Raw genomic sequence first — 26,065 nt, forward strand, 5'->3', positions numbered from 1 at the left:
AAGAAAAGGAGCTTCAGCGGCAGGTGACCTGGGTCTCCAGGCCCGAGTGCATCCCGGGGGACGTTGTGTGCATCCCCAGGCCCTGGGCTTCTGCAGCCATCTTCAGAGAGGGAGGGACGGAGGCGCGGCCTCGGGACGCCGACCCGCCCCCGCAGCCTGGGCCGCCCAGCTGAGCTCTAGCCGCGCAGCGCCTGGTCTTCCACTTCCCCTCCCAGCTCTGCCCGCCTGCAGAGCCCGCGCTGCGGCCGCCTGCCCTCGGCCCTGTGGTGCTCCGAGAGGCCGCCATGGGCATCGCGCGCTGGCTCGCGTTGGGCAGCCTGATCGCCCTGGTGGGACTGTTGAAAGGCCGGATTGTGCTCGAAGAGGAGGCTGGCTTTGGCGAATGTAACAAGTTCTTCTACGCCGAGACCCCACCCGCGGGCCTGGCCGCCGATTCCCACGTGAAGATCTGTCAGCGCTGGGAAGGTGCCGAGCGCTTCGCCACGCTCTACAACACCCGGGACCGCATCCCTGTGTACTCGGCGTTCCGCGCGCCGCGCCCCTGGGCCCGCGGCACTGAGGAGCGCTGGCTGGTGGAGCCGCAGGTAAGAGAGGTGGTCCCAGAGTCCGGAACAACTGCGGGGTCCAGGCTGTTTTCCTCCCTGGAATATTTAGCATTTGCCCCGAGGGCAGAATCGGGAAATACATCCCCCCCCCCCCATCCTTTGGGTGCCTTGGGCCTGGAACCCGCGGTTTCGGATCTACCCCACCGCGTTCCGGGAGATAGAGCTTTCCTCATCCCCTGTCAAAGCCACGATTTGTCTCTGCAAGCCTTCGCTGAAGCCACCGGGTATTTCTCCTGACATTTCAGCGCAGTCCTCTGCAGTGTCTCGTTTATTTCCTGAGTAGTGAGGAGCAAGAGACAAAAACCCAGGAGACGATTCAGACCGTCGGAAAGTGGAGGCTGGGTGCACAGGAGTGGCGCAGGTTATGGCCACAACTTTTGGGGTCAAGAGTGGGTGTTTTCATCCCCATTTTACAAAGATGGAGATCGAGCCTGAGGTGGAGCTCGTGAAGAGGCTGGTAAAAAGGTGGCGCAGGTCTTTGAGCTATATGTTCACTTCGCTTCTACAGGGAACATCCTAGCGTGAAAATCTTTCCCCTCTACACATGACATCTAGTAAATTCGCGTTAGGACATGTTTTGTTTGGGCAATAAAATAAAGGTATCGATTTTTAGAAATGTAATGGGATAGTTATAAATAGTAAAGAAACATTCACTACCTCCGTCTGATAGGAAAGACGAACCAGTTTTTCCTGACTCTACGTATCTATTTTATCAGACCATTTGGAAATCATGTTCCCTCCCTGGTGCTCTGCCCTGTCTGATGACAGTGATCAAAACATTCAAGGTCCCTAGAAATCCTAACAGACCAGCATCTCTCCCCACCTCTGCTGGGCCGGGCCTCTTCTCTAGAACATCCAGCTAAGCAAACTCCCTTTTTGCTGGTTCTCCACCTCTCACCAGCCAGAGAGGGGTGGGGGTGGGGGGCCCTGCAGCCAAGGCCTCCCTAGTTGGGGGAGGAGCCGACACGCCCAGCACTGCTCATTCTAGTTGGCCACAGTCAGACTAGGACCACTAGTGTAAACTGGAGACCAGAGGACTCTATCTGGATCAGATATTCTTAGCTCTGAGATCTTGGCTAGGTCTCAAGCAATATGCCCTTCAGTTTTCTTACCTTTTCCATATCCATTTCCTCTACCTCAGTTGTTGACTTCTTTCAGGTCGATGAGATCAGGTATGAGATCATACCTTTGTAAATTATAGAAATACATGGCATATTTTAATCTAAAATTAGTTTGTCTCTAAGGGCACCCCTAGGGCTCTCAGTGTGTTCCTCAGCCCATTATTCACAGTGATGATGGCTCTGTGAAGCCAAGATTGCCTGTTCCTTTTTCCTTGAGGATCTCAAGGACTCCTTGGAGAGACAGATTATACACATGAGATAGACATGAGAATATATGCTAAAAAAAACCCTTTTGATTAAATTCAGAACACAATTAGTAATCACCTACTGTATGCCAGGCACTTGTGAGGCCAAGAGAATTCAATGTAGCACCTGAACTTAAGGTTCTGTAGCTGGAGCTTGCTGTATAGGCATAGCATTTGATTAGAGTTAGGCTGCCTGGGTTCAAATCCCAGTGGGTTCACATTCCACTTCTTCTGTGGATTAGCTGTAAATGTGGACAGGTTAACTTGGAGATGCATCACAGGGTGGTAGTGAGGATTAAATGTGTTCCTACATGTAAAGGTGTCAGAGAGGTGTCTGACACATAAACACTAGCTGTTCTTTATGACACAAGCAAAAGAAACCAACATAATTTAATAAAGGTAAACCAAGTCCTATTAGATTCAATCAGTCTTTAAGGTGATAAGGAAAAGCTTTAGGGTTAGGATATGTGTGCTCTGCCTGAAAGGATGAGGCTGGATGCAGCAGGAGACAAGCAGGAGGAAGACATTGAAAGCAGAGAGAACATCATGAGTGAGCAGTGCATGGCTGATTTAGGGATTATTGCACAGGGAGTGGTTGCAACAGCTCAGCTAATGTAAGTGAATAGAAGCTAATATAAGTGACTAGACTAAGGGAATATTGGAAGGGAGGGGTCAGGTATGAAGGAGTAATCAAGGAAGGCTTAAGGAGGCAGAGACACTTGTACAGCTATTGAAGGAGTCACAAGGGGCTTGACTTGGCAGAGGAAGTGGACAGAACCCAGTCACATAGGCAGTGGAGAAGCTGGTGCCTTAGTGGAGTAATGAGGAATGAGGTTGGGGACAAATCAAGAGGATGGGGAGGGTGGTAGACCTAGTATCAAATGGCAGCTTGAGAATCAAGATGTACAGCAGTTCTGAAAAGTATAAGAGGCCAAAAAAGTACCAACCAGAATAATTATTTGGGTGTTTCTGCTTGTAAGACGAGGGTTGTCCCCAGCCTCAGCCAGCCAGGAACCAGAAATATTAGAAGGGAGGGAAGGAAACAGTAGGCTGAGCTACCAGATGTGGGTGGGTTCCAGGAGCAGTGGAGCAAACCTGACTCCCCAGAGGCTTTCCTCAAGCCAAGGTCTTTAGAGCAGAAAGATGCCCAGGGCTCAGTGTGTACTTTTGATTGCTTCAGAGTGGTTTCTAAAGGGAGTCATCTTGTACCCACATTGCCTTTTTATGAGGTCAATGTTACCAAGTGGCCCAGCAGGTAGGGGAGGGGACAGGAGACTAAAGGTGGCTTGGTGCTTGCCTTCAGGAATGTGTCAGATAGAACTAGACTGACATTGAGACTCCCAAGGTCCAATTTAGCAGCTTTGTGACTGTCCTGAAGTTTCTCTTTGGAAAAAAGCTCCTAAATCAAAGATGACAGAAAATTAATGACTCTTGTGCTTAAAGCCTCTAAGGTGTTGGCTGCCCAACAACAACGGGACAAAGTTCAAACCACGGAATGCAGTTTACAAGGCCCTCCATAGTATGGCTCTGGTCTCCAGCTCCAGCCCTGTGTCTTACCTCTCCACCCTCACTCACATTTTATGTTCTAGTGTGGTGCTGTGGGTTAATGCACCGGACTGTAAAGTTGTTTGAACTGCAAAGTTAGTGGTTCAAACTTATCAGCTGTTCCTTGGAAACCCTGTTCAGGGTTGTTATGGGTCAGAACCGACTTGATGGCACTTAACAACAACAACATTGCCCAACTGCCTGAAGTTCTTCTCATAAACCAAACTGCTTGTCACATCAGTTTCTTTATTCATTCTGATTCCCTTTGCCCCCAATGCCCAGTCAAGCAATATTCAGAGACTTCACAAAGTTTGTGGAAAATGGAATGAAAAGATAATGGAATTTTTCCACTAACTTTTTGAAGCCCCTTCTTATTTGCCCACATAAATGCTTCTCAGGGTGTGACTGGCTCCAGATTGAAGGAAATATTCTGATTAAGAACAAAAACATTTTTCTCTAGAAGGTCCAATGAGAACGTATTTAAAACTTTAGTATATGGAACATGAAAAGTTGCCACCAGTTAGAATCTTTACTAAGTCCTTGGTCTTTAATTTCCATCAGTGGGTTTTTACATAATTTTAAACTATCAAAAGAATTCTATAATGAATTTTAGCATCAATCTTCTTATGTAGAACACATACACTCTGTGTAGGGAACTTACCAAATCTGATTATTACCTTTTACTTAAGAGACTTGAGTTCAGGCTCCTACTCCACGAACGATATGACCTCAGTTTTTACCAGCCCGATTTTTCTGATCAGTAAAGTGAAAGTAGCAACAGTCTTTACGTCATAGAATGGTTGTGACAAATAATCAAGATAGCATATGTAGGAAGTACTTAGGACATAGTAAGTTCCTGATGAATATTAATGTATATGCTTTATTAAGATCTTACCTTAATAAGTGTTAGTCACACACATACACACACATGAATGGAATGTTGGATTACATAGATGAGTTCTACAGTTCTACTAGCATCTCCTAAAATATAAAATATGGAGGTCAGTTGTCAAACCTTACCATCCATCTGTTCATCTTCTTAAGTCCTTGACATTTGTCCTACATTCATATAATAGAAATGCATAGCAAGAGATTGCACAAATGGAAGATTGAATGAATGGGTTGATTGAGTTATGTGATTTTAACAACAACAACAAAGGTGTCAGAGACCTTCACTCTTTCTGTCCTGAGCAACCCGAAGGCATGTTGTCACAAAACAAACACAATGAGCAATGACATTCCAATCTATTATGCTAACCCTGGGTACACCTGGGACGCACCTAACTCAATGGCTTCAAAGTAATTCATCCACAATTCCCCACTCACTCGGGTGCAGAAAGCAAAAACTGGAGCCACACATGCTGTCCTTCTTTGCATTTATCTCCTTTTCTGGATTTGTCTTCTTTATTGAGTTCATTTTTTCCATTTGAGTTACAGGTTGTTCTCAGGAGTGAATTCAGGTTCTTAGCTTACGTTGGCAGAACAATTTATCCTGAAACAGTTCTGTGATAACATCACTCTACTGTTCCTTCAAGTCAGACCTAAAATTTAACAATCCAGGGAAGGAACTAGCATTTCTTTATCTCTTATTGTATGTAAAAGATTTTACAAGTCAATTCATCTCATCCATGTAATGAAGAAGCTCTGGTAGCGTAGTGGTTACAAGTCGGGCTGCTAACCACAAGGTCAGCAGTTCAAAACTAACAGCCATTCTGTAGGAGAAAGATGAGACTTTCTGCTTCCATAAAGAATTACAGCCTCAGAAACCGTATACAGGGTCATTATGAGTTGGAACTGACTTCACGGCATATAACCACCACCGTGTAACAACTGTCCTAGGTAGGTATTGTGGTCTATGATTTACAGTATAGGAAACAAATACTCAGAGTGGTCAAGTGATTTAGCCAAGATTACACAATTGTTGGATAGCAAAGCCTGAATTGGTGCTTATGGTCTGCCAACTCCAAAACCTTTAGAGCTCTCTTTCTACTCTACCATGCTGCTTTCCAATTAAAATGCCAGTGTTTTCTCTCTAGATTCACACTGACTTTAAACTTTTTTATTTTAAAAATTTTTATTGAATTAAGTCAGCTTCTTGGATGCCTTAGAGCTTTTATAATACCACACTATTCTGAAAATACCAGCTTTCAATTGTCATCAGCTCAGTTGTTAGTTCATGATTGGCTGGAGCTATCGTTGGGGAATAAATATTTTATTCTTAGGGTTTCAATTTTCTCTTCCTTTTGAAATGTCAGCTGTACAAATGGAAACATGAGAAAAGAAATCCTCCTACCTGCTGGTAGCTCCTAATTCCAGTGACCTGGTCTTGCCCTTAGAATTACTGTTAAACCAAGAATTGTTGTTAAGTGCTGTCAAGTCAGTTCCAACTCATATACAAACAGTGTATAGTGTTTCCAAGGAGCAGGTGGTGAGCTTGAACCGCCAGCCTTATGGTTCAAACTGACTTTGCAGTCCAGTGCGTTAACCCACAGTGCCACACCAGGATTCCAGGAATACATATATATATGTATGTATTTCTCCCTCAAGATGCATATCATGTCTTCTCAATGATTGCTTACCCTTTTAGTTCCATAGAAATATTCTCAGCAATAATTCATTGCCTGCTGATGTATCTATTTGGCCACTGAAAGGAAGGAGAAATAAAAAAGTAACCGACTCATAGGCTGAACCAAGAATAGCACAGTTTAGTATTCCAGTCATGTTTTCACTGACCTAGGACCTGAAAGAAGTATGACTCAATCAAAAGAGATCAAGATGGGGGCATGTTACATTTTCAATAAACACTGAAAATATGACTGAAGTATTATCTAAAAATGTAAATTGATTTACATTTTCCAATTTACTTGTGCTTTGAGAGATGATCAGTCTTCAGTTGTGAATGCCTTTCAGTTGGCAGGGATACTTACTGAATGCTTTAGAAAACCCTGGACTTGGCCAACCAATTCAACAACTATTTATTGAGCAATTACTATGTGAAACTGTCCATCAGCAGAAACATTTAAGCAGGAGTAGGAGTAGGTGTCCTGGTGTGGCATTTTAGGATAAGCACTAGACTACAAGGTCAGTTTGAACCACAAGGTCGGTGGTTCAAACTCACTAGCCGCTCCTTGGAAACCCTATACACGATCACTATGAATTGGAACCTATTTGACTTGTTGGCACTTAACAACAACAACAACAACAGTTATATGTTGGGAACCCTGGTGGTGCTCTGGTAGCATAGTGGTTACGAATTGGGATGCGAACCTCAGGGTCAGTAGTTCGAAACTACCAGCTGTTCCGCGGGAGAAAGATGAGGCGTTCTGCTCCTGTAAAGATTTACAGCCTCGGAAACCTTGTATAGGGGGATATGAAATATCAGGAGAAAGGTTATCAAGGATGACATCACTGAGCAGGTGATTTTTGGGTTAAGACCTGAAGGAAATGGTAGTCAGCCATGCAGGGACTGAAGGGGAAATGTTCTAGGTAGAAGAATAGTGGGTATAAAGACCCTGACACATGAGTGCTTCTGGTGTTTGGTGAAGAACAGAGGCCGATGTGGCTAAAAAAGGATAAATTAAGTGAGCAATGGGATGAGATTGCTGTATTTTTGGCATACACCGCGTACTTGGAAGTAACGTGCAGAGTGTACATAGGAAACTAATCCACATATGGGTTGGACAGTTTGCAAAAACATTATGTAACACATGTGTTATTTGCGTCAAAATATGGTAGAGAGCTAAGAGAGGGGTCATAGGTCATTTAGGGCCTTTTGGACGATTTGTAAGGAGCCCTTGTGGTCAAAGCACTCAGCTGCTAACTGAAAGGGCAGCAGTAGAAACCGACCAGCTGCTCTCTGGGAGAAAAATGGGGCACTCTTGCTTTTGTTGTGATTGTTAAGTGCTGTGGAATTGGTTCTGACTCTTAGTGACCCAGTATGGGTTTCCAAGGAGTGGCTGTTGAGCTTGAACTGTCAACTTTGTGGTTCAAATCAACCTTTCAATCCAGTGCATGAACCCACAGCGCCACAGCCTTACAAACCCTGTGAGGAAGTTCTACCCTGTCCTAAAGGATACTGATGAATCGAACTCAGTAGCAATAGGTTTAGTTTTTGGACTCTTGGTAAGAAATTTGGTGTTTTTCTCTGTGTTAAACAGGAAGTCGGGGTTCTGAGCAGAGTGATTGGTTATATCTGACTTACATTTCAATAGTTTCATTTTGGCTACTGTGTTGAAAGCAGACTGAGGTCCAGGGTAGAAGAAGAGAGACCAGTTAGACAGTTTCATTGATCAAAGACAGCGGTGGTTCGGATTTGGGTGGTGGTAGTATGTGTGGCAGGGTGGTGACAGTGTAGGCTTAGTTACATTTAAAATATTTTAAATAAAGCGCCAAGAGTTTTTGGAGTGATAGAAAGAGGGGAGTCACAGATGACTCAAATAATTGGGCTAGAACAGTTGGAAAAATACTCCTCATGAAGATTAAAGGAGCAGCTGGCTTGGGGGCCCTATCAAGAACTGGGTTTTAGACATGCTAAGTGTGGGATGCTTTCAGATATTCAGTGGAGCTTCATGTACTGTTCTAGATGTCATTGGGTGCTTATGGCATGTTGGATACTTTCTTCCAGGCATTTTTTCATGTATATTCTCACTTGATCATCACAACAACCATATGAAATGGGTACCACTATTATTCTTGCTACACAGAAGAGGATATACTGAGGCTTAGACAAGATAAATTACTTTCCTACATTCATGCAGTTAGTAAATGTTGGAGCTGGCCTTTGAGCCCTAGTTGTCTGCCATCAGAATACACACGAAGCTGCCACTATTACCAAACCTAGTCATGTTTTGGGTGGGGGTGGGACGAGAGTAGGGGTGGCTGTCACTTATCTAATTCTCTTGAATGAAGTTCCTCCTTTGAAGGTTTACATATTCTTTTACCATGATTTTTAGAGTAGGGCACATTCTCAGTGGAGTCCTGGTGTGGCACTGTAGGATAAGCACTGAACTGCAAGGTCAGTTTGAACCACAAGGTCAGTGGTTCAAAACTGACTAGCTGTTCCTTGGAAACTCTATTCAGGGCCACTATAATAGCACTTAACAACAACAATATTTTCAGCACTATAACCACATGCCAATGAACGTCAGGTGCTCAGGGCCTCCAGGTATCTCAATGGTAAGTTACATGCTCACTAAATAATACACTGGGCTGACAGGAGCCATTATCCCCTTTTGCAGCCTTTCTCTGGCCCAATCAGTCATGAGCATTTACGATAATCACTGTGCAAGAAGACATCAGGCACTGATTTCGGCTGGGAGAAAGAACCATAAAAGCTGTTAATTTTGTTGAGCATCCGGTAGTGTTCCCTGGGTCTCAATGAGAAACAATGGCAGGGTAAGAGAGGGATGTGCCATCTGTGGGGCATGCTGTTGTTACTGCCAGAGAGGCGGGACTGATAGGCTGGGTGTGGTGTGTGAGCTGGAGGAAGAAGAGCCTGACTTTTGTCTGAATGAGAACTGCCTGAAGGGAGAGGGGGTGCAAGCAAACCACACCCTTCAGAGTCCACTTCCAGCAAAGGCGGAGGACCCACTCACTCATTCACCCCACGGCCCCATTCAGCTCTGGAGCCTTGTGTGTGTGTGCCCAGCGTGGTTCCCTAGAGAAGTAAAGTGGCCGAGCACAGCACATTCTGAAATTCACTAATCCAGATATACAGTAAGTCCAGCTCTGGGACCAGACCAGGGGTTTTGCTCTGACTGAAAATGCCCTGCCTCTTTGAAGGTGCAGACATTCCTTTTGCCTTTATGATTCTTTAATAAGCTCAAGTCCTTCACCTTTGCACGTGGTTATTTTTGCTCTTATATCCTGGGCAATTTGGATTCAACCCTGGCTTGGTAAACACACCTTCTTTATGTGCTCGGGAGATAGCAGTGCTTTCCGACACAGACATCTGCTTGTCATTATCTTAGCAGTTACAACTAAGGGGAAAAAGTTGATCTGCATTGGATCTTTTACTCTTTTGACCAGGATGCATGATTGGGCAGGGACCATGTGAGGAATTGGCTATTGTTTATGCTTTTGAAAGGTTGGGTATCCACTACAGGCTTAGGATACATGAAGCGTGGAGAAAGGAAAGTTGAGTTTATGAACCATAAAAATGCTTTTCTCATGTTTGAGATTTCTGTTGTATTTTGAGACATGTACTCATCCTAACATCAGCTACCTCCTTCACAGGTGGGTCTTCCCCTTGTGAGGATATGTGATCTTATTTTCTGCTCCTCTGCTCGGCAGACTTCACATCATCCGTAATCCTTACTGTGTTAGGATCCTACTGCTGCTGTAACAGAAATGCTACAAGTATTAAACAACAGAAATAGATTTCCTCATAGTTCAGGAGGCTAGATGGTCAAATTAAGTAAGTGGCTGTAGGGGGAGGTCCTTCCTTGCCTAATTTGGCCTTTAGTATTGTTATTGTTAAGGAGCTCTAGTAGTGCAGTGGTTATGAATCGGGCTGCAAACCACAAGGTCAGCAGTTCAAAACTACCAGCTGTTCCGTGGGAAAAAGCTGAGGCTTTCTGCTCCCGTAAAGATTTACAGCCTCAGAAACCCTGTGCAGGGTTGCTATGAGTCGGAATCAACTCCAGGGCACATAACCACCAACCACCACCATTGTTATTGTTGTTAAATGCCTTTGAGTTGGTTCTTACTCATAGCAACCCTGTATAGGGTTTCCAAAGAGCAGCTGGTGGGCTTGAACTGTCAACTTTATGGTTAACAGTCCAGTGTCTATCCTGTAGCACCATACCAGGACTCTATTAGCTGTCACAATATCTGGCATTCCTAAGATTGTAGATTCTTCAGGCTCTGCCTTCATCACATAATGTCTGTCTTACCCCTGTATATGCATCTAATCTGCTCTTATTTAACTCAGAGGTAATTAGGTTTAGGATACAACTGACACTTACATGGCATCGTTAACATGACAAACAGGATTTTTTTTTCCAACCAGGATCACATCCACAGGAATAGAGATTAGGATTCTAACACATAATTTGGAGGAACAATTCAATACATAACTCTTAACACATATACCCTGAAGTCCAAGCTCCCTGACAAACAGCTTCCTGCCTGACAAATTCATTCTATCTGGCTCTCCTCTATTCTTTCTTTATTGTACCACCAGAGAATTCCTCTCAAAACATCAATTTTTTCATGAATCCAATGGTCTCAGCAGAAACCCTTTAGAGCAAAACAAAAAACCAATTCATAGCAAGCCTACAGGACAGGGTAGAACTGCTCCATAGGATTTTCAAGGCTGTAAATTTATATGAAAGCAGATTGCCACATCTTTCTCCCATAAAGTGCCTGGTGGATTTGAACCACTGACCTTTTGGGTAGCAGTTAAGTGCTTAACCACTGCACCACCAGGGCTCCTAAAAACCCTTTTGTTGTTGTTGTTGGTAAGTGCCATTGAGTTGGTTCTGACTCATAGTGACCCTGTATAGGGTTTCTGAGGAACCACTGGTAGATTTGAAGCGCTGACCTTCCAGTTAGCAGTCCAGTACTTGCTTAGCCTCCAGCACCACACCAGGACTCCTTTAGGGCTCCTTACTTCTCTTCAGATAAAGACAAAACTCCTTATCATGGTCTCCAGAGTCCTACATGATCTGTCCCCCCCACTTCTCCCAGACTTATCTGGTGTCACACACTTTGTCAAGTCTTTGGCTCAGGACACTTTGGTTCATTTCAGTTTAACGGAAAAAAAAGGTATGTTCTTGCCCATTTATATCTGATGTTTCCTAATCTTTCCATGGTCTCCCCCAGTAGATCAGCTGCTAGCATAGTGTCTAGTAACACCAAACACACTGGTCTTTACAAGTGCGTTTCAGTTGTTATTGATTTATTTATGTGACTAATTAAGTGTGACCTAACTAGACCTGAGTTCCATGAGGACAGGCTTTAGGGCTGTTGTTCTTCACTATTGAATCTTCTGATACAGGAGTCAGAAGACTTGTTCTGTAAAAGGCCAAGTAGTAAATATTTTAGGCTTTGTGGATTTATATGATCTCTGTTACAGCTACTCAACCTCTTGTCATTTTATTGTGAAAATAGCCACAAACAGTATGCAAATGATGAGTATGGTTGTGTTCCACTGGCATTCTACAAAGACAAGTTGTTGTTTGTTGTTATGTGCCATCGAGTTGGTTTCGATTCACTGCGATCCTGTATAAGGTTTCTGAGGAGCAGCTAGTGGGTTTGAACTATCAACCCTGTGGTTCAAACCGACCTTGAGGCCAGTGCTTTATCCTATAATGACACACCAGGACTCCTGAAGATAGGTAGTTAGCTGGATATGACCTGCAGGCTGTAGTTTGTCAACTCTGGGTCTAGCATAATGATTAATAACTATTGTTAAATATGCTAAAAAATATGGATTAAATAATGGTCATAAATTTTCAAAGCTGTGCATTCCTATTCCTATTATGGTGGGGAGTCCTGGTGTGGCATTGTGGGTTAATGCACCAGACTTCAAAGCCGTTTGAACTGCAAGGTCAGTGGTTCAAGCTCATCAGCTGCTCCTTGGAAACCTGTACAGGGTTGCTATAGGTTGGAATCGACTCAACGGCACTTAACAACAATAACAACCCTTGAATTAGCCTCACAGATAATTTTCAACTAATCTTGTTATTGTTATGTTTCATCAAATCGGTTCTGACCCATAGTGACCCTATATATAGGGTTTCTGAGGAGTGGCTGGTAAGCTTGAACCGCCAACCTTGTGGTTCAAATGACTTCACGGTCTAGTACAATAACCCACAGCGCCACACCAGGACTTCATTGTTATCGTACTTGTTGTTGTTGTTATGTGCCCTGGAATCGGTTCCGACTCACAGCGACCCTGTACAGGGTTTCTGAGGCTGTAAATCTTTACAGGAACAGAAAGCCTCATCTTTCTCCTATGGTTATGGTAGTTATTATTAAATTTTTATAATAGTAAAAATATTGCTTTTATAATAATAAAAACATAAATTGCTATGGTAGTAGTTCTTATTTAGTTTTTTATTATTATAAAAGCAATATGTGCATTTCCCCCTACTAGTATTTCAGAATATAAAGAAAAAGATCTCACTTCTCTCAGATAGCCGGTCTTGGTATTCTGTGCTTGGGTGTGTAGCACTCAAGACATTTTCCTTACATATGCATTCATACCTCTTTATTCTAGCCAACTGGGTTTGGCATCCTTCTATACTCTGTAAAATCACATCTAACAAACCCTTCAAATATGATCAACCCTGTGGAGTGAGAGAATGAAGGGAATCTTTTGATGGGTGAATTTTTGCATAAATATAAACAATAATTATTTCACTAAGCATTTTTTTTTAGAAATAGAAGGGCTGGGGACTTCAAACACAAAATATACTGACATTTTTCTTTCAAGAAAATCTAATGGGTAATATACAGAAGATTTGAAATCATAACTTATACTCCTTTCTGTGTTCCTGAGCATTGTCATTAATTAAGGAACTAATTGTCTGGTGTGCAGCTGTAGGATAAGCATTGGACTACTCACCCCAAGGTCAATGGTTCAAACCTATCAGCTGTTCTATGGAAGCCTGACACAGGGTCGCTATGAATAAGAACTGACCCCAAAGCATTAATAACAACAACAAGGCTTTGTCATTACCCTCTTACAGAATAGACAAAGACTCAAGGATTCACTGACTGCCCAGGCCAGTATGTGGCTGAGCTGACAGAGCCCCTGATTTCTCATCTGGAATTCTGTTAAGAAACTCTGATGTCCTGTTGTTGTTAAGTGCCGTCCAGTCAGTTCCGACTCATAGCAACCCTGTATAGGGTTTCCGAGGAGCAGCTGGTGGATTTCAACTACGGACCTTGAGGTTAACAATCCAGTGCTTATCCTACAGCGCCATGCCAGGAATACCTGGTTCCCCACTTTTAGAGGAATTTGAAGAAAAGTTACAATCATAAAACTCATGAGAAAAAGCCAGAGAAACACCTTGCTTTAATGAAGGGGAAGGGAAAAAAGCATGCTCTGCTCCCTCAACATTGGTGAAAAAAAATTTCAAGGGAAAGAAACAAATTTATTTTGCCTGAGTGCAGATTTATTAATGTCAAATAATGTTTATTACTCAGCATTGAGAAGCAGATAGTCTTTGTTTCTTTCTTAATACAAGTAGCTGTAAGCTTTAACTGCTCAATCAGATTTTAGGTGGGATGAAAATAAACCATGTGCTTATAGTGAGTTATTATGCAGTAGAAAGAAGTTTAAGGGCTGTGGATTCCCCTTCTGATATGGGTCTTCAAATACAAGGGTAAATTTTTAAACTCTTTGGAAAAGAGTTATCTTAAAGAGTCCTGGTGAATTACAAGTTGGGCTGCTAACTGCAAGGTCAGTAGTTCGAATCTACCAGATACTCTGCAGGAAAAAGATGAGATTTTCTGCTTCCATAAAGATTTATAGCCTCAGAAACCCTATATAGGGTCATTATGAGTCGTAACAACTCAATGGCACACAACCACCACCACCATAATTATCCTAGGTGTGAAACTAGGTGAAGAACCTCTTTCAGTTTTCTGCATCTAGGAGCTCTCACGCTTCCCACCAATTGTGGTCTTAGTTTCTGTGATTGAAAACCCAGGAAAGCAACCTCGCTAGTTGCTGGCCAGTTTGGCCCAGATGCAGATTAGGATTGGCAGTCAGTTTGACCAATGGGCAAATGGAAGAACTGGCTAAAAGACAAGTAAGGAAGCCTAGAGAGAGACCCTGAGGCCTCTGTGAAACCCTAGGAGGCAATGAAGGTGACTTCATAATTGAATTGACAATGGTATCTCTCAGGCTGCAATTCCATATCCAGGTAAATCATTGAGCAAATGTGGTACTGCTGTTGCTTTTGCTACTGTCACTACTGGGTTCCCTTCTGCTCTTCCATCTCCACACAGCCCAGTACCTTAGACTTGTTAAGAAAGAGGAATCTAAGAAACTGGGAAGACTGCTGTGTGTATGTAGGTGTGTTTCCTTTCGGTTACACTGATGATTAATGTACCTAATAATTGTGATTGGTAAGAGAAAAGCATTTGTGATAAATTTGTCCTACCTATCAAGCTGCTCCTCGGAAACCCTATACTGGGTCACTATGAGTCGGAACCAACTCAATAGCACTTAACAACAACATCATAGAATTGGGGTTTAGGAAATAACCATGGGACTACAGGAAGCTTAGTGCCGGAAACAAACTCATCTTGTTTATTTATTTGCTTTATCATCTGTTTATTCATTCATTCCCTGTCAGAAACCCTAGAATCTTACCATTGCAAAGAATGAGTGGTCAGTCATTCAGCTACTGACTGAATACTTTTATCAGTATTGCCATTAACAGCAGCAGCAGCAAATACCATTTATTGAGAACTCAATACTAAGCCTAGAAATATGAGTTTAAGACATAGTCCTTGACTTCAGGTGTCTTATTACTTAGTTGGGAGGCAAGTCATGAGCAAGACATGGATTTGTTTAACTCTCTCTCCCACTAGATGATTAACCTCTAGGATGGCAAGGACTGATTAATGGAGTGGTTAAAAAAATGGATTTTGTAGTGAAACAAACTTGGGTTAAATTCAGCTCTACCGTTTACTGCTATGTGACCTTGGCAATGTTACTTATCTCATGGAGTTCAGTTGCCCATCTGTGCATGGGGCCAATCAATTGTCCTGATCTCACAAAGGAGCTATGATGGTTCCCGTGAGATGGTATATTGAAAAGGCACTATACATTGTGCCTACGCACTCTACAAAGATATTTTAAGTGTAGTGAATAACAGTTATTGTTGTTGTTGTTGTTATAGGTGCCATCAAGTCGGTACCGACTCATAGTGACCTTATGCACAGCAGAACAAAACACGGCCCGATCCTGGGCCATCCTCACTACTGTTGCCACGTTTGAGTTCATCGATGCTGCTACTTGGCCAGTCCACCTTGTTGGGGGTCTTCCTATCTTTCTCTGACCCTCCACCTTACCAAACATGATATCCTTCTTCAGTGACTGGTCCCTCCTGACAATATGTCCGAAGTATGAGAGACGAAGTTTGGCCTCCAAGGAGCACTCTGGCTGCGCTTCTTCCAAAATGGATCTATTGATTCCTTTGGCAGCCCATGGCACTTTCAATATTCTCCTCCAACACCATAACTCAAAAGCATCAATTCTTCTATGGTCTTCCTTATTCACTGTCCAGCTTTTGCATGCATATGAGGTTATTGAAAATAGCATGGCTTGGGTCAGACGCACCTTAGTCCTCAAGCTGACATCTTTGCTCTTCAACACTTTAATAAGGTCTTGTGCAGCAGATTTGCCTAATGCAATACATCGTTTGATTTCTTGACTACTGCTTCCATGAGTGTTGATGGTTGATCCAAGAATAATGAAGTCCTTAACAACTTCAGTCTTTTCTATGTTGATAAGAATGCTGTTTATTGGTTCAGTGAATAATAATTGGGGCGAGGATATTGTGGAGATGTGCTCCTCCATCCCCAAATACTCATCCCTGCTTCATCACTTACCTGTGACTGACTGGTCTCAGCTTTCTCTGTAGATTCAGCTGACCCTGCACCATTTTTTTTTTTTTTAAGTTAAGTTTTTATTATGAATTATGTGATAGCTTGCATGAGAGAACATTAGCTTTACATTCATCCTATCATATTTTGTTTCATTGCAATGATTACAATCCCTTCCATGCATCATCAAACAACCAAAGGGTACACCAACAGGCCTGCCCCCCCCGCACCCATCAGCACAGAGCCCCTGTCCTTCCCTGAGTCCAGAGTCCCCAGCCGCTCCATCTCTCCATGTCATCATTTCTGCCTGCATCTCTGGTGTCCCTACTTCTCCAGGTAGGGTCCCACACTCCACTCCTCTCCCTTGATGGTTCCAGGGACTTTCGCTCCTGGACTGCAAAATCAACAACTCCCCTCCTTTTGTTACAAAACATCTGCCTTTACATTTTCAACCCTCACAGTCAATCCTGATAGCAATTATTCACTATTGTACCACAAGAGTCTTATCCTCATCTCCTTTCATCAGCCCCACCCAGACAGATTGGAAACCAATCAGTGGAGATTCTACCTTCTCCCGCCCCCTCTGGATCTAGGCTCCTTCTTTTTTTTTGCCACTTATTTTAATTTTTAATTTTAAAAATGTTTTATTGTGAGTTATGTGATAGTTTACATGGGAGAGCATTAGTTTTACATTCATCCTATCGTATATCGTTTCATTGCCATGGTTAAAATTCTAGGCTCCTTCTCGAAAGCTTGTAAGCCAGTCACTTCTTGCCTTTGTAACCCCTTCCCCCCCGCCCTTTTTGGGTAACCCATGTCTATGTTGCCCATCTGGGTCAACCCTGCGTACAGAGGGGGTGGGAATGATCCTCGCTGTAAAGATTTGTTCCCTCTTTTGAACTACTACATCCATAAGTGTAGGTCAGGTTCATTAAATTGTAGCAGATTACTCTCTTTTTTTCCTCTTCTTTATTCTTCTAGTCGAGTTCTGATCATCTAACTATTGAAGCCAGGTCAAGTGGGTACTATCTGTTAAGTATGGGTGTTCTTGTCCATCTTTCCTCACTGTATATCAGCTGGACTCTTCACTTTCTGCTCTAGTCCTCTCTGACCAGGTCCTTGTCTCTGGGCCCAGGAGTCCCCAGGTCTTGTCATACTGCTGGCCAACCAGGTCTCCACCCGGGTTCATAGGAGTCTATTGAGGCTGGACTTAGCTCACAACTTCACTGCTGTTTTTCCCTCACTTTCCCTTATCGGTGACCAACGTGGTCAGCAGCAAGACCACATGCCTGCTCATGTATTCCCCTTGAGTCTTAGTCTTGGAAGGGGGTTTCCTGCATAATTTTTTGTCCCTTTACCATCTTCTGCATTGCTGTTGCCTGATAATATTCTACTCTAGTGAAGAGTTTGGTACAAGTTCCTTTTCTCTGCCACCTGAGATGTCCTTCTGGGACCCAGACAACCTAGTCTCTATTTGCCCCTGGGTTTTAACTCTGGTGTATAGAAGATTCCATTGCCTATAAGATCCCTACCCCTAGTCCCTTAGGTAGCTTACTGCAGTCTTATAAAAATGGAAGTCGTAAGGCTCCTTGTTGCAAGATTCAGAAACTCATTCAAGCTTATTTGCATGAAAGGTAAGGCTATTATTGTACAATAGCACCGGTAGATTCCATAGACATAAGAATTGAGGTACACACAGTCCTCAAAAGAACTGGAGCTAGGAAGCTTCTAGAAACCAATGGCTTCACAGAGGCTTTAGGATCTTTCTCAAGGCTTCCTTGCTTGTCTTTCAGCCAGTTCTGCTTGCCCATTGGTCAGTCTGGCTGCCAATCCCAATCTGCATCTAGGAGCGCTCATGCACCTCACCAATATGGTCAGTCTCTTAGTTTCTTAGGTTGAAAACAAGCAACCTTGTTGTTGCTGGCCAGATTGGCTGGCCCTTGGTTATGATTTGCATAAGACTGGTAGGAGGAGGTTTTGTGGTAAGAAGTGCTGCCCTTTCAGAGATAACATCAGAACTACCTGATTAGGCTAGGAGCAGAAGTTTAATATGACAGACACATAGACTGAAATGGTTGATTCATCTAGTGGTCTGCTGGAAAGGCCCAGAGTGGACCATCACTGCTCAATAGAACTTGTTCTGTGCACCCAATGTGCATGCAATTCATACTGCAGAGGCCCTGAGATGGGTGTGATCTCCCAGAACTGGGTGAGTTAGCATCTTGGGAAAGATCTCATAGGACCTATATCAACCTGAGTCCTGGCAGGAAAGAGATGGAACTATCAAAATAGTTGAACCAACAAAATTTAATGAAACTATTTACAGAGAATTAGGGCATCTATGAGGATGATGAAAGGCTCAAGGGCTGGCTATGGCAGGAGCTGTTACCATCCAGGGCTGATGGGATAAGGATGGAGGCTTGTTGAGAAACGTGCTGTAGAGCCAGAACCATGACAACCAGGCAGGCATGGAGCAAGGGGACAAATACTCCAGTCCTTCTCTCTTCCTGCCCTTCCACTGACTTCTCCAGTCAGAGGCCAGAGGCAGGGGGCCTCAGGTGATGATTCTTAGAAGTCAGCCTCGCAGGAGACAAATCAGGCCAGAGAAGACTGAAGAATGTGTCTGGGAGGCAAAAAGAAATCACTCGGCACAGGAACTCTGAGGTTTGAGTTTGACTTGGAGGTAGTAGAGAGGAATAGTGAAGACATCCGCAGCTAGTAAGGACATGGACAGTTGTACAGAAAGATGCAGGAATATGTAAATGGCATAGCTGGAGGTCAAGGACTTGGGTTGCCTATAAGAGAAACTTTGGGGAGAGATTGGAGGAATTGTGGTAGAGGATGCCCATGATTATTCAGCTTATTATTTTATAGGAAGCAAGAGAGCAGTGATGTGTTCAAAAGCATATAATTGGCAAAAGCAGACCTCTCATTCCATGTATGAATAAGGCAAGAAATTTATGCTTACACATATTATAATACCATATATTAGCCAATACAATCGAGGCTCCAAATGACCGTTACAACTCCTGCAATTTATTGGACGGTGCCTCTCACACACGCAAAAATGTCATCTGAATAGATTACACTCAGCTGAAGCATGTCCAGAGATGATATAAACATGTGTTTTCCAGAATAGAAACCACCTACATCAGCCTTATGGCGGGGGAGTTAGGTTGGGGGGTTTCTGTTAGGGGAGTAGGTAGGGGGAATATGGTTTAATGCACATATTCCCAGGCCCACCCCAGACCTACTGAATAAATCTTTTGGCGTGAAGCACAGGAAAATGCTTTTTTATTTTTTATTTTTTTAACAATAATACTATGAGATTGTAATACACCACTTTTGATGAAGGACAAAACAACTAGAAAAAATTCAATATATACAAATAAGAACTAAACAATACAATCAACCAACTTGATCTCATAGACTTATATAGAACACCCAACCTAACAGAATAATGTATATTCTTTTACAGTGCACATGGGACATTCTTTATAATACAGCATATATTAGGCTATAAAGCAAGCCTCAATACATTTAAAAATATAAAAATACCACAAGGCATTTTTTCAGATCGCAATACTATAAAATTAGAAAGCAGAATTGAATAACACCCTACTTAAGATCTATCAAGTAATAGAAGAAATATTAAAAATTCCTTGAATCAAATGAGAATGAAAATACAACATATTAACACCACTGGGACACAGCAAAAGCAGTGTTTAAAGGGCAATTTATATCAGTAAACACACACATCCAAAAAGAAGAAAGAACCAAAATCAACACATCTTCAACAATTACAAAAAGAGTAGCAAAGTAAGCCTACAGCTACCACAAGAAAAGAAATAATAAAGATTAGAACAAAAATATATGAAATAGGAAACAGGAAACCAATAGAAAGAATCAAGAAGATAAGAAATTCGAGGAATCGGCATTTTGAGCAAGGACCAAGGTGTTGTGATACAAACTGAATTTTAAGAAAGATTGGTTTATGGAGATGTCACCAATTTCCCGTTGTTGTTGTTGTTAGGTGCCATCGAGTCAGTGCTGACTCACAGCGACACTATGTACAACAGAACGAAACACTGCCTGGTCCTGGGCCAACCTTGCTATTGTTGCCACACTTAAGCCCATTGATGCTGCCACTGTGCCAATCCATCTCACTGGGGGTCTTCCCCTTTTTGTCCAACCCTCCACCTTACCAAATATGATATCCTTCTCCAATGACTGGTCCATCCTGAAAATATGTCCAAAGTATGAGAGACGAAGTTTGGCCATCCTGGCCTCCAATGAGCACTCTAGCTGTACTTTTTCCAACACAGATCTGTTTGTTCTTTTGGCAGCCCATGGTACCTTCAATCTTCTCCTCCAACACCGTAACTTAAAAGCATCAATTCTGCGGTCTTCCTTATTCACTGTCCAGCTTTCACATGCATATGAAGTTATTGAAAACACCATGGCTTGTGTCAGGTGCACCTTAGTCCTCAAGCTGACATCTTTGCTCTTCAACACTTTGAAAAGGTCTTGTGCAGCAGATTTGCCTAATGCAATACGTTGTTTGATTTCTGGACTGCTGCTTCTATGAATGCTGATGGTTGATCCAAGAAGAATGAAGTCCTTGGATCTTTTCTCTGTTGATAAGAATGTTGTTTATTGGTCCAGTGGTGAGAATTTTTGTTTTCTTTACATTGAGATGAAATCCATACCTAAGGCTATGCTCTTTGATCTTCATCAGTAAGTATTTTAAGTCCTCTTCATTTTTAGCAACAAGGTTGTATCATCTGCATTTCGTAGGTTGTTAATGAGTCTTCTTCCAATCCTGATGCCACATTTTTCTTCATATACCCAGCTTCTCGGATTATTTGCTCAGCATACAGGTTGAATAATATGGTAAAAGAATACAACCTTGTCACACACCTTTCTTAATTTTAAACTATCCAGTGTTCCCATGTTCTGTTTGAACAACTGCCTCTTGGTCCATATACAGATTCCTCATGAGCACAATTAAGTGTTATTCTTTACAATGTTGTCCATAGCTTGTCATGATCCACACAATCGAAAGCCTTTGCGTAGTCAATAAAGCATAGGTAAATTCCTGTAGTGGCTGTCAAAGCTAGAGGGTTCAATTCAACCAAAAATTTCCAATTTCCACCAAAGCCTAATAAATGGAAATTGAAGAATGATCTAGTTAGTACACAGTTCCCAATTAAAATCCTACTAAAAGCCGATTTGAACTGCAAAATCAGTGGTTCAAGCTCACCAGCTGCTCCTCAGAAACCCTATACAGGGTCGCTATGGGTCGGAACTGTCTCGACAGCACTTAACAACAAAGTAACCTAGGGAACTTTTGAAAACCTACTGATGCCTGACTCCACCCCCAGAAATTCTAATTTAATTGGTCTGGGATGAAGGAAGGGAACTGGGGGTGGGGGTGGGGGGACAGGATGGTGTTTTTTTAAGGTTCCAGGTGATTTTGACTTGTGTTCAGATCCTTGGATATGTCTGGATTCAGACGGTGGAAAAAAGAGCAATTGGTGACTTCTCAATCTAGCTGACTTTTTCTGAATTCTGTACCACCTATTCAAATCTAAGAATAATTGCTCTGGAAAAGAAAGCAGACAAGGGAGTGGAAAACAGGCTTCTGTGAGTAATGAGGAAGGAAACCAGAGAAGACCAGGGATGATGTAACATGAGAAGGTACCACAGTTCTAGAAAGATATTAAAGGAGTCAGCTCCCTAAAGGAGTTTGAAACTTGGGGCTCTCTGTGAGAAGGAGTGAAGCAGTCTTGAGGGAGCTTGTTTTCCCCGAGGGTCCCCTCTGGCCTCTCACCTGCATTTATTGCCACTTCAGTGTTGGTGCCATTTAAAAATGTTCCTTTTTTGCTTATTTTGTTTTAATTTTTCAAGAGAAAGGGAAGTCAGAGATGGAAATGGGAAATCTTTTCATTGTTTTGTCTGCTTCACCATCTTCTGAGTTAGGAGGAGAAATGTCTTCTGCCATTTGTTTGTCTATCCCCACTCTCCAGGTGAGTGCAGTGATTCAGTGGTGAAACTTTCCCCTTCCATGCAGGATGCCAGGTTTATGCCAGACAAAAGCACGTCACTCATACCTCCTCCCATCTGTCAGGCCGTCAGTGTAGTCTTAGGTGTTCTATTGAACGCATTTCAGCAGAGCTTCTAGAGGGAAAAATGGCCTGGCAGTCTCCTTGTGAACAACTGATGGAGCACACTGGCCCGCCCCACTGTGCATGGGGTCACTGTGAGTTGGGGACTGACCCTAAGGTAACTAACAACAACAATGCCCACAGGCAGGGAGGTGTGTGAGTAGTGGCAAGCCCTGAGGATGTGTGATTCTCTGGGAGAAAGGGGGAAGCAGCAACACCAACCTTACCACTATGGGGCAAGCCAAGGAAATGAAAGCCTCAGCATTTCATTTTCCTCAAAAAATAAAAAGAAAGAAAGAAAATTCCTTTTCTAAAGACATCCTTCTAATTTTTTTAAAGCTGTTTCTTTTCCCATGAGAATCAAGAATATTTTAAATGCCAAGCAGAGAGGTTTTTATTTTCATTAATGGGTGGGTCTGAACTTTGTTTATTCCTTTCCTGCTTCTCCTTAAATGTCCTTAATCCTGCCCTAGGGCCCCTACTGGCCTTCCCCTTCTTCCTGTGCTGAGTATTTTCCATGATAGATATATAGAGTCTCATAGCACGTATCCGGATCCTCAGATACATTCATTCTCTGTGTGTGTGACTGTCCAGAGGACCGTTAAACCCCACCCAACTCTGATTAGATTGTCTGATGTTCCAGTTGTTAGCTGCCCTCATAGTCCCTTATGGTGTGTTTGCATCCTAGTTTACACAGCAGAAACAAATGGAGCACTCACTGTGGAACATGTTCTAAGATTTAACTCTTGTTAAAAAACAGAACAACCCCCAAAGGAAATAGCCTCTTTGTCTCCACAGAGGTGAGGAGCTCACAGGGTCATCTCCTGATCACAGGATCTTGTCTGAATCATCCTTGACATGCACTTACCTTAAAATTCCCCAGGGGAAGAAAACTCCACCCTTCCCAGACAAAGTTTTATAACCTGTATGGCTTTTTTCAGCCATTGAAACTCGGTGGAGCAGTTTTACTTTGACACACGTGGGGTGGCCATGAGTCAGTCAGTTCCTTAGCAACTGTGTTTTGGTTTTTTCTGTTTGCCATGCTGCAGATCCTGAGGCCCAACTAGAGGACAGTCAGTCAGTTCTCTCTGGAGCTTCTGCTTTCTCATTTGCCACTTGGTGCGAATCCTACATTCATCAGAAAATCTTGGGCAAGTCAAATGAGATGACTTTGATATGCAGGGCCTTGGTGCTAGCCATGGGGGCCACAGAACTTATCAGACCCTGGCCCTGACCCATTGCTTCAGTGGGACACAGATGATTTCACTGCAGGCAAAGACTCAGTCCTATGTTGTCTACGGTGGTCAACCAGCCTACCTCTATCAGCAGTCATGTCCCAGACCCCTCAGAGGCCTTCCCACTGACACTAGCTGCCCGGTCATCAGCAGGGCCACACAGAGTACCTCCACCTGCAAGCTGCTGACGCACTCCTTCTGATTCTGCTTCCCTGTCTTTCCCCCGCCACACTTCCTGAGCTCCTTCTGCTCTTCACCTTCACCTGTCCTGGCTTAGTTTCTCTACGTCATTAGCCTTTACCTGAAGCCCTCGACGACGTTGTCCACCTGGACTCAGAGGTCAGGCACTTCCACTCTGTTTGCAGTGACAAAGCTCCCACACATCATACCCACCATGGCACTTACCAGTTCATTTTCCCTTTCTGTCCCCGATCTTCAGATCATTGCTTGGGGTAGAATAATTATAAAAACTAAATTCCTGGCTGTGGATCCGTACAATAAGCACTGGACTGTGAACCACAAGGTTGGCAGTTTGAGCCCACCAGTTGCTTCATGGAATAAAGATGAGGCTGTCCCTGAAAAAAGTTAAAGCCTTGGAAACCCTATGAGGGTTGCTATGAGTCAGAACCGACGTGACGGTGCATAACAACAACAACAACAACAACAACAAAGGAGCTGGCCCACTCCATTTATCCTGGCTGACTTCCACAGGGCCAGCCTTCCTTCTCAGTTGCCTTTCCCTGGCACAGAGACCTCATGAGGCTTCCTTCCAGACCCTGCTCAAGTTTCCCTGCACTCTGGCTCACTGGCTTCTACCTCTCCACTCATGGCAAAGAGACTAACTGCCACTTCCTTGAGAAATCACCATCCACCTTCCCCTCACCCTCTCTTGCTTTCTCAGAAGAGATTGCCCCCCTCATAGACTAACACTTTTCCATGTGTTCCCAATATTATTCCCTTTTCTAGAAAAGCCCACTCCCCATCACTGCCATCATAATGATCCATGTACTGAGCTACTTAGTACTTTGTTGTTTATGTTGTTGCTAGTGGTTGTCAAGTTGGTTCTGATTTATGGCAACCCCATGACAATGAAATGGGCCAAAAAATTATCTGTACACTCTTCACCGTTGTTGACATGCTTGAGGCCATTATTGCCTTCCAACCTAGAGGGTCATCTTCCAGCATCATATCAGACAAGATTCTTTTCTCATCCATAGGTTTTCAATGAATAATTTTAGAAGTAAAATCTGAGGGTCATCTGTCAAGTTGGAGGCTTCTCCTGACACACATGTCTCCAGAGGCTGAGGAACCCAAGATGGGACGGTCAGACAGCAGGGGTCCACAGGCATTACAGCAGGGGCCTGGCTCAAGTCCCAAGAACTGGAGACCAGATGATGAGAGCTGGATACAGGATCCAAAGCTTTACTGTTGTTGTTAAGTGCTATCAAGTCTATTCTAACCCATAGCGACCCTGTACAGGGTTTCTGAGGCTGTAAATCTTTACGGGAGTAGAAAGCTTCATCTTTCTCCCGCGGAGCAGCTGGTAGTTTCAAACTGCTGGACATCCATATATATTGGATACAGACCACACCCCCAAGGAAACTACCTTTCAAATGCTTGACTGTTCATAGATGAGCTAATCAAGGATGCAATTACATCAGATCAGAATTCATCATGGGGGATGGCTACATCATAATTTCCAAACTAGAGAATCATGGTTCATCCTCGTTGACACACAACCTTAGCCATCACAATTACCAAAAACCTACCATATATATGCAGAACTCTTAACTGGATTTAGACAGACAAAAAGTATAAGATATGATTCCAACACTTAAAATCTGTAAAAGTTCAAGGAAGCAAGGCACTGTGGGAGTCCTGGCATGGCACTAAGGGTTAATGCTTGGACTGCAAGGTCAGTTTGAAACACAAGGTTGGTGGTTCAAGCTTACCAGCCACTCCCCAGAAACCCTATATAAGGTTGCTATGGGTGGTATCCGACTCAGCGGCACTTAACAACAACAACAATTCTATACACTGTTTCCCCTCTCTTTCAAACTACTAATTGGGCACACTGCATGTGCTCTTTACAAAAAATCTTGTAACTAATTATAAGCTGCTCCCCATTTTCATTCTTCCCACCCAGCCAGCATCCTAGCCCTCTGCAAAACCTTTGTGCCTCTGTGCATACTAAGACAGATCTATGACCATCTACCCACTCTCAGGGCCAACCCTGATACAATCCCCACATCTCCTGTCACATGGTACAGTCCCCTGGTTGATCTTGGAGGTCCCAGATGACCCTCCTAGTTTTCTGGCTCTCTGGATTGTGTCACATCAAAGGCTTGATCCTGGAGTTAAAGGAACTCTCTGTCACTTTTCTGAGCTATTTCAGAGTAAGTACTTGTGAACATATTGTGGTTTTAGTTCTGGAGGAGTTGAGAAGAGAGTGTGAGAGGAAGGAGGCGATCTTAGTTATCTGGTGCGGCTATAAAAGAAATACCACAAATGGGTATTTTTTTCCATCCCATTTAGGAGACTGGAAGTCTCAATTCAGGGCACCAGCTCTAGGAGAAGGCG

At 43.2% G+C, this 26,065-nt stretch overlaps 1 protein-coding gene across 1 annotated transcript in view; it reads left to right on the forward strand.

Moving 5' to 3' along the window:
• The first annotated feature begins 210 nt into the window (after nucleotides 1-210).
• The window catches only part of ENDOD1 (endonuclease domain containing 1), a 47,145-nt gene continuing 21,290 nt past the window's right edge, over nucleotides 211-26,065 (forward strand). Inside the window, exon 1 of the mRNA XM_006833743.1 lies at nucleotides 211-584. Coding sequence (XP_006833806.1) covers nucleotides 285-584 — 300 coding nt within the window. The 5' untranslated portion in view covers nucleotides 211-284. The remainder of the gene's footprint in view (nucleotides 585-26,065) is intronic.

Source organism: Chrysochloris asiatica, unplaced genomic scaffold, assembly GCF_000296735.1.
Source record: "Chrysochloris asiatica unplaced genomic scaffold, ChrAsi1.0 scaffold00008, whole genome shotgun sequence".
In the NCBI taxonomy this organism is placed as follows: Eukaryota; Metazoa; Chordata; class Mammalia; order Afrosoricida; family Chrysochloridae; genus Chrysochloris; species Chrysochloris asiatica.